Raw genomic sequence first — 10157 nt, 5'->3', positions numbered from 1 at the left:
TTCTGGGAGCGTTCTAGGCTTTTCCGTGCTGATGGCCTGCACCCCAGCAGAGTCGGAGCGGAACTCCTGTCGGACAACATCTACAGAACGCTATGCTCCATCTGACTAGTAAGCCAATTCTCAAATAACTGCTATGATGACTTGTTCTACCCACTTAAAAGATAGAAGTACTTGCGTTGTCCAATCTATACAGACTGTGTCTGTTCCCCGAATAGCGAGGTCAAAATATAAATTTAATGCAGGATCTTGAAAAAAACTGATCGTGATTAAACCAGAAAAAACGCAAAATAAATGAACAAAAACAATTTTTAAACCTTGGGCTCCTAAACATCAGATCACTCGCACCCAAAGCAGTTATTGTAAATGAAATAATCACAGATAATAATTTTGATGTACTCTGCCTGACTGAAACCTGGCTTAAACCAAATTAATATTTTGGTCTAAATGAGTTTACACCACCAAGCTACTGTTATAAACATGAGCCCCGTCAGACTGGTCGTGGTGGCGGTGGTGTTGCAACAATATATAGTGATATTCTCAATGCTACTCAGAAAACAGGATATAGGAGGTTTAACTCATTCGAAATACTTCTGCTTAATGTTACACTGTTAGATATGCAAAAGAAATCTCTCCTATCTCTTGCTCTGGCTACTGTGTATAGACCGCCAGGGCCATATACAGATTTCCTAAAAGAATTTGCAGATTTCCTCTCAGATCTATTGGTTAATGTTGATAAAGTGCTAATTGTTGGAGATTTGAACATTCACGTTGATAATACAAATGATGCGTTAGGACTTGCGTTTACTGACCTAATAAACTCTTTTGGAGTCAAGCAAAACATTGCCGGGCCCACTCATCATTTTAATCATCGCTAGATTTAATTATATCGCATGGAATTGATCTTACCGATATAGATATCGTACCTCAAAGTGATGATGTTACTGATCTTTTCCTTGTATCGTGCATGCTGCGTATTACTGATATTAGTTATATGGCTCCGCGTTATCGTCCGGGCAGAACTATTGTTCCAGCCACCAAAGACAGATTCACAAATAACCTGCCTGATTTATCTCAACTGCTCTGTGTTACCATAAATACACATGCACTAGACAAAATGACTAGCAACATGGGCACTATCTTCTCTAATACATTAGAAGCTGTTGCCCCCCTCAAATTGAAAAAGGTTAGAGAAAAACGTACTGCGCCATGGTACAACAGTTATACCCATTCTCTCAAGAAAGCAACTCGTAATCTTGAGCGCAAATGGAGAAAACCTAACTTGGAAGTTTTTAGAATTGCGTGGAAAAACAGTATGTCCAGCTATAGACAGGCTCTAAAAGCTGCCAGGGCAGAGCATATCCGCAAAATCATAGATAATAACCAAAACAATCCAAGGTTCTTATTTAGCACAGTGGCTAGATTAACAAATAAACACACGCCACCCGATCTAAATATTCCCTCACAGTTTAATAGTAATGACTTTATGAATTTCTTTACTGATAAAATAGATAACATCAGAAATACAATAACAAATGTAGATTCTACTGTGTATAGTATTTCAGCTTCATTCATCGCACCCAAAGAAAAACTGCAGTGCTTTACAACTATAGGACAGGACGAGCTAAATAAACTTATCAGTGCATCTAAACCAACAACATGTTTATTAGATCCTGTACCCATTAAACTACTGAAAGAGTTGTTACCTGTAGCAGAAGAACCGCTTCTCAATATTATTAACTCATCGTTATCTTTAGGTCACGTCCCAAAACCATTCAAGCTGGCGGTTATTAAGCCTCTTATTAAGAAACCACAACTAGATTCTAATGAACTGGCAAATTACAGACCCATTTCAAATCTTCTGTTTATGTCTTAAATTTTAGAAAAAGTTGTGTCTGCTCAATTGTGCTCCTTCTTGCAAAAAAATTATCTCTATGAAGAATTTCAGTCAGGTTTCAGGCCTCACCATAGCACAGAAACTGCACTTGTTAAAATTACAAATTACTTGCTTCTTGCTTCAGACCAAGGCTGCATCTCATTGATAGTATTACTTGACCTTAGTGCTGCGTTCAACACTATAGACCATGACATACTCATAGATCGATTACAAAACTATACTGGTATTCAAGGGCAGGCTTTAAGATGGTTTAGATCCTACCTGTCCGATCGCTACCACTTTGTTCATTTAAATGGGGAGTCATCTCAGTTATCACCAGTAAAGTATGGAGTACCACAAGGATCTGTCCTAGGTCCTCAGCTATTTTCAATATACATGTTGCCTCTTGCTGATATTATTAGAAAATATGGGATTCGTTTTCATTGTTATGCTGATGATACTCAACTATATATCTCAACAAGACCAGATGAAAATTCTCAACTATCTAAGATAATAGATTGTGTAAAAAATTTAAAAGATTGGATGATCAATAATTTCCTCCTATTAAATTCAGATAAGACAGAGATATTACTTATTGGACCAAAAAACAGTACACAGAATCTCTTGGATTACAATTTGCAACTAGACGGATGTACTGTTACGTCCTCTAAAGTCAAAAATCTGGGTGTTATATTATAAATGGTTTAGCTCCTGCGTACCTAACTCGTCTTCTACCACGCTACAATCCAACCCGCTCCCTAAGGTCACAAAACTCTGGACTCTGGTAGTACCTAGGATAGCAAAGTCCACTAAAGGAGGTTGAGCTTTTTCACATTTGGCTCCCAAACTCTGGAATAGCCTTCCTGATAACGTTCGGGGTTCAGACACATTCTCTCGGTTTAAATCTAGATTAAAGACACATCTCTTTAGCCAAGCATTCACATAATGCATTTTATAATCTTGTACTGCAGTTATATCTGATCAAATGTACATCATTATTATTCTTTAGCTTGGGTTGAACAAATAATTTTTGCTTATATGGAACAGCAGCTACGCTAATTATGTCTCTATTTGTTTCTCTGTTTCTGTCACGGGATTAACATCCCATGGTAACTAGGAATTACAGAAGCTTCAGTCTGGATCCAACCCTTAAATGATCTGAGATGACCGAACACCTGAGAAAAGATAATGCCAACCCCTCAGAGGACCTCAGAGGATGCCAACGCTCAGAACAACATACAGAATTACCAAATTTTGCCATAAATTAAATATATTAAGGTTCTGCAATATATAAATATATGGTGGAAACTTATATTTTATGTTCTTTTACGTTACGATTTGTAACATTAAAAAGCCAACTTACTGCCAAAATCTACCACTGTGCAGGTTACAGAGCTAATCAAGAGATTAAACCTGAATTAAAGAAATACTTCACATGCAGATTTTGTTTAGATTTAGTTTTTTTCTGTTTACTATTGCAAAATTTACACTGTAAAAGTTCTGCAGAAGCGCTTCTGAAGTGGCATTTAGGTGTCATTACACAGATTGTTCAATGCTGCTACAGAGGTGGCATAAATACATTTACACTGCAATCACAACTGTATATTTTAATAGGGGATGAGGGATTTTATACAACAATGCATCTGTACATTGAATTTTGAGCAAGCACAAAGCAGCCTTAACTCATCTGCGTAAAGATGCCTAATGACTTTAATCGTTTTATGTCCAGTGATGCATTGTTTTTTTGTTTTTAATTGAAATAAAGCTGAAATAAAATATAAATTTTAGATGTAAAACCAAAACTAATAAATAAATAAAATTAGAAATGTTGCTTTGGCAACTAACTGAAAAAAGGTTTCATTTAAAGTACTAAAATGACTAAAATTGAAACAAAAATAAAGATAAAAACATTTTAAAAAATGACAAAAGCGTAATTACAAAAAAAAAAAAAAAAAAAACACAAAAAACCATTATAATAGTATATATAATTTTAATGGTTTATAATATAATTTAGTATATACCAAAACAACACTGCAGTGATGTATTCTATTATGTTTTATTATTGAAACTGACATACAAAAATGTATTATCCAGGAAAGGCTTTATGTTATAACATGTTACAAGGTCATCCAATAAACTTCCGTCTCATGTAATGTTCGTCTTATCCCACATCTCAGCTCAGATAAGGAAGAGGAAATTAATAAAAAGGTCACATTTTTATGATCTCAAGTCAGTACAGTTTGTTCAACCACCAAGCCCCTCCTCCACTGCAGATTCTCCCTGGCAACATATTCTCACTGGTAGTCCCTATCATTAATAGTGCAGACTTTTGTCTTCTTTTACTCACCTTTCTGTCATTCCTCTAATTTTTTTATTTTGTGAACCACAACAGGAGATATATTTCTCCAAGTTTCTATTTTACATACAACTATAGTGCATTGTGATTTATACCATCACACGTGCAATTGAGATCTAAAGGTTCTTGCAAACAGACAGTGAGTAAATGATGACAAAATTTTCATTTTAGGTTGGATTAACTCATCTGACGGAAGAGATTTCTCTTCTTTATTCTTTTTCTGACTGCCTTGGTTTTCCATTGACTATCATGTCCGTTCTGTGTCAAAAGCTCAGATCAGTGTTTGGCTCCTGATGAAGAGCTGAACTGTTGACCCGCAATGGGAAGAATAATCATGGAGAGCAGAGGAGCATCATCATCATTCTCAGTAGAGAGCCGAAATTGATTTTGCCACTCTACAGTCCTCTCTGCATACAGCAATCAGTTTGACTGCAGAGTGCCTCTTCAAGAAGAACCGCAAGTATATGGTTCATGGGCACCAAAGTCTCCTGCACAATTACATAGTGCATGAAGAGACTTTTGACACTCATGAAATTAACATATTCAAATTCATTGACCCGTTTCTTCTTGTAATATTACTAAAAAACAAACTACTTGCCAGAATGGCAACAGCTGGTGCTTTACAGAGAAAAGGTCCTTAGAAATAGATGCCCTCATACACATGAGCGGCGTCATGGGAAGTATAAAATAACCACAAATCAGGTTAAACAGTGATTGTACAATAAATACTTGCGTCAGTCGTTAAATGAGGCTGCAACACTGGGCTTTTTCCACTGATGGAGCAAATCAGAGCGCACATATTACCCACAAACTCTCTAAGCAACAGCTGAGTTTAAAGCAGCTGCACATGAGAACCAGCCAACTGGCACATTCCCAGTAAAGCCAGATGCAGGGAGAACCAAGATAAGTGGATGTTCTTGTGTGGATCTGTTTCATAACAGCTTGAGAGATGATTCTACTGTATACATTCTGTTGCCTGGAAAGAACAACCTGTATTTTTAACTGCGGATTTACTTGTGAACAATTGTTTATTTATTCGTTGTTAATTCTTTGTAGGCCTTTTTGGCTCAACCTAAGACAAAATACATTTGGGTCTCACAACCAATACATTGATAAGAAACATTCAAAGCATTATCTTTAAAATTCATAAGATGCTTTAAATCACACAAACCTATAGGACAAAAAGGTAGTGGTATAGATAGATGTGAGGCAAACCCAACCATTTTCTGTTTAGATGTTGAACAGAAGCAAACAGTTTTCGGAGATTTGATATATGGGTCAATGGTCATTGCGTTTCCTATTTATTAACTTATTCAAAATACATACAAAATGCTTGATATGAAATGTCTTTCATACAATTTATGAATATACACTACCATTCGAAGTTTGGGGTCGGTAGAAAGAGAAAGTAAAAATTTTTCCACAAAAATATTAAGCGGTAAAATTGTCTATACCATTGATAATGATGAGAAATACTTCTTGAGCACCAAATCAGCCTATTAAAATTATTTCAATTATTTATAATTATTTTATTTTAAAATGATTACAATTTATATTATTTATTATTTAATAAATTAATTAATATGATACATAAAATTAAATAAATTATTTAATAATTAAAATGATTTAAATTATATATAATTATTTCAATTATTAAAATTATTTCAGCCTATTAAAATGATTGTGTTACAATAAAAACTAAAGTAATGGCTGCTGAAAATTCAGATTTGCCATCACTGGAATAAATTACATTTGAATATATATTACAATAGAAAACAGTTATTTTAAATTGTAATAATATTTCACAATATTGATCCATTTGTTATTAAATATATGCCTTTGAAAACATGAAAAAACATCTTACTGACCCCAAACTTTGTTTAATTCTCCAATTAAGAGCATGTTTTTAATTTATGAATTACAATTATTTTTTTATATTTTAAGATCTTAACATATCATTCTTTTATTTCTGTTATTACTAATATTTTAATAAAAACAGATTCACTGCCTATGGGAATATCTAATATTAAAATATTTGATATACTAACAAAACCACATGATGCAGCCAACATATTTTATAAAAACATGCAAAACAAATACATACACACACACACACACACACACACAAAGAAAACACATTTTACAAAACCATATGACCCCATGTGCTTTAAACTAGGTTTTTAAAAGATTTTACAACATTATAGACACTCTTGACTCATACATCAGATCCTGTAGGCGTTAACGCTAAAAGCCGAGAGCATAAATTAAAAAAAAATTTCAAATATGATCAAATTGATATAAATATATAATCGAATCTGCTCGTACCTCCGGAAAACCCTACCATGATTCACAGTCAGAAAACACACAGCCACCACTGCAGTGACGAAAGCTGCCAACACTGACAAAACACAGACGCGAGAGAGACTTTCATTTTAAACATCGGTCACTGTCCTCACCAAGAACACAAAAAGCGCTGTTTCCTCTCTACCTGACAATCTGCATCTATATGATAACTTTTGTTATGTAATCACAGCTCAAATGCTGTTAAAAGCCACTGGAACAGAAGAGTTTTATACTTTGGTAGAGCACTGATTTGACAGTAGGTGAGAGTGTAAGTGGATTATGTCACATTAAATGTCATGAAGGCACTCGTCATCATCTTCTTGCTACTTTTTCTCCAGAGACGACCCCGGTTTGACCCGTCGCTATGATTGGATCCTTCGCATGAAGCAGCTTCTATCAGGCTCACCGTCTGCGCCGGTTGCACGGTGTGGATCCGGTTTACGACCCGATTATGAAACGCACAGCCAAACACCTTCTTGAAGCCCTTTCGAAAGTGTTTAGACACCAGGGCATAGACGATGGGGTTCAGGCAGGAGTTGGTGTACGCCACCAGGTGAGAGAAAATGCGGAGGACGTAGGTTGTGTGGTTGAGCGGGAAGTGGCCGAACCACATGCACAAGATAACCAGGTGATGTGGCAGCCAACATAAACAGAAAAGCACAGCCACGATGATTATCATCTTGGTCACCTTGCGCTTGGCCTTGCGGGATTCCGACATGTCCTGCATGGGGTCCACGGAGGTCCAGAGGTAGCGGATGGTGCGGGCGTACGTAATGCCGAGAATGAGGACTGGGATCAGGTAGCCGAATATAAAGGTGCAGACGTCCATGGCTCGACGACGATGGGTGTTCCACGCCGGGATGCAAACAGTGGTCCCGTCTAGATCCATCTGCTGGTAGTAGCTGAGATAAGGGCTGGAGAAGAACAGCGATAGAGCCCACACAAGGCTGATGGAGGTCAGAGCGTTACGAGGCGTTCTGGTCTCTCTTGAGCGCAGAGGATACCGAATGGCGAGATATCTGTAGGGAAAATGCAAACATAATCTCTCAGTAATAATTAGAAATTAGTAAAGTTACACTCTTAAAAATAAAGGTGCTTAAAAGGTTCTTCTCAGTGATGCCATATAGAAGACCCATTTTTGGTTCCACAAAGAACCATCTCTTTTCGTTCTTATTTCTTTATAATCTGAAGAACCTTCTTTTGCCACAAAGAGCAATTTTGTGAAACAGAAATGGGGGGGGGGGGGGGGGGGGGGGGGTTAGCTGGTTGGTTTTAGCCTGTTTCAAGCATGGTCATAGATAGTTTAGCAGGCTGGTTTTAGACTTTTTCAGCGGGGTCAGAATGTGGTTCATGGCATATACATTCAAAATTGCATATTTCCCTACTGTGTAGTATAGGGTCCCCTGGTGAGTTATATCTGATGAGATTCTGAAGTGCGTATCTGATGGGCAGTTTACTGTCCCATGAGGCCACAGGAGAAGATTTATGAATGGCAGTGAAGTGACGCATTTAAATCTGTATTTTACCTCAGATCGATCTCAAAGTAAAAAGAGGTGTTAAAGTCTGATTTTGTGATTTTATGAAGGTGTTTTGAAAGTCAGAGTAATCAGTGTTGAGTACTAAGATCAACACTAAATGTTTCAAAATGATAACAGTTGAAAACATTTGTTAGGAATTTAGAAACGTGATCAAAAATTAATCAAATGAAATCAGTTACATTAAATAAAGTAATTGAAGTTACACTACTTATTAAATTTTAAATTGGGTAATTTGTAATCTGTAACCCATTACATTTCCCAAGTAACCTTCCCAACACTGGCTACTGGCTATAGTGAAGGGTTTTGGTTCTGTGCAAATATTTTTTTTGCTGCTATCAGCCAATCAGCATTATGACATCATTTTCCTTTCTCAAGTGTGCTTTTTATTGCTAACAATTTTTAGCAATAAACAAAAAGGTGCAATTTAGCCATTATTCTTTAAAAAAAAAAAACATTCACAATGATTGCTGTAATTACAGTTCATTAAATAAATTGATTATTTAATATCTAAAGTGCTTGGTTGAATTAAGGTAAACTGAGATGACTGAGAGAAAATATCCCTATTATTCTGAATTAAACCCATCTTAATAACTAAAATCCAACCCAACATTGTTATAGTTGCAAAACATTACCAAAATAATTATTTGAATTACACATTGCCGAAGACAATATGGTAGCAGGTAAAGTTTCTTTCTGCTCTGCTCTCTAAGTTTATTGCATTTGCTATTATTTTGCTTGTGTACAATTATTGCATATTATTGTCGCCAATAACATCTAATCAATTAGGCAATGCGTTCCAATACGAGTCACTGAACTGGAATGAAAAGCCCGAGCTGCTCGAGCGCACCAGGATTAGAAGAACGCACCTGTCCAGAGACACCGCTGCCAGCGTAAAGATGCTCGCGTACATGGTCAGGTAGATGATAAAGTGCACAGCTTTGCACACAAACTGTCCAAAAACCCACTCGTCCATGGTGTAGATGGTAGCCTGGAGAGGCACGCAGAAGACGATGAAGCAGAGGTCCGCCAGCCCGAGGTTCAATATGAACAGGTTGGTGCTCTTTGTGTTCATCTGGCCGTTGCGAATGAGAACCGCGAGCACAAGACAGTTCCCCACGGTACCAACCAAAAAAATAATCGAGAATATGACAGAAATGATTACCGACTCAACTTTCCAGTTGGAAGAGAAGTGGATCTGCTGAGATGCGTTCATCTTTCTGACCAGTGAAACGTCTAATGTGCTTCAACGCTGCATATGGACACGAATGAAGAACTTCTTACATCGTCATTTTGTTTTTGCGTCCTATAAATACTCAAGCACAACGAGAAAAGAAAAGCATCTTCGGTCTGGATGGTTTTCATGCAGGTACAGATAGTGGAGGTGTTGAACATCTGATGATCACTCCCATCACAGCCTCCTCCCCTTATACTCAACTATTCATCAAGAACTTTTCAATGCAAGACATTTACATAAATGATAAACACTAAAATAAAATATTACTAAATAAAAATAAAACTATAGATGATATATATTTATATATATAGGTAGTAAATTTACAAACTGAATACTGTCAAATAGGATTTTTGTTTCCTGAGAACATAAGAGACGTGAAAAAATTAACAATTTAAATTTTAATGTTTCACAATAGAAATCTTCAGCTAAACAAAAATGTGAGGAATTACATTTGTTTTGGATGTCTAACATTCTTCTTATAATAAAGTTTTTTCCTCCACTTGAATTTTAACATCTATTTTGTCTTTAAGTTGTTGGTTAAAATGTAAAATTAACAACAGATGCTAGTAGCATTCAAGATATTATCATATCGTACGTATGAAGCTATGAGAATATTTTTTTGTGCGCAAAGAAAACAAAAATAACAACTTTATTCAACAAATAAACACTGTTATTCAACAGTGTGGTGCTGCTGAAAGAACACAAAAAGTTATCATAGCTTCATAAAATTACGGTTGACCCACTGATATCAGAAGGACTATATTAATATTTCTTGGCCTTGAATGTGGTAGTTGCATTGCTGTCTGAGGGTCA

General features: G+C 36.2%; 1 protein-coding gene across 1 annotated transcript; it reads right to left on the bottom strand.

The window, feature by feature from the left end:
* Positions 1-6849: 6849 nt before the first annotated feature.
* LOC306857479 (galanin receptor 2a-like) lies at positions 6850-9323 on the bottom strand (the record flags this gene model as incomplete). The annotated part of the gene is made up of 2 exons (XM_079397458.1): positions 6850-7591; positions 8977-9323. 2 exons carry the CDS (start codon positions 9321-9323, stop codon positions 6850-6852), a joined length of 1089 nt encoding a protein of 362 aa, XP_079253584.1.
* Between the last annotated feature and the right edge of the window lie 834 nt (positions 9324-10157).

This window comes from Barbus barbus (assembly GCF_936440315.1).
Source record: "Barbus barbus genome assembly, chromosome: 38".
Lineage (NCBI taxonomy): Eukaryota > Metazoa > Chordata > Actinopteri > Cypriniformes > Cyprinidae > Barbus > Barbus barbus.
The sequence above is the reverse complement of the archived record's forward strand: the minus strand, read 5'-3'. Positions and strand labels throughout refer to the sequence as shown.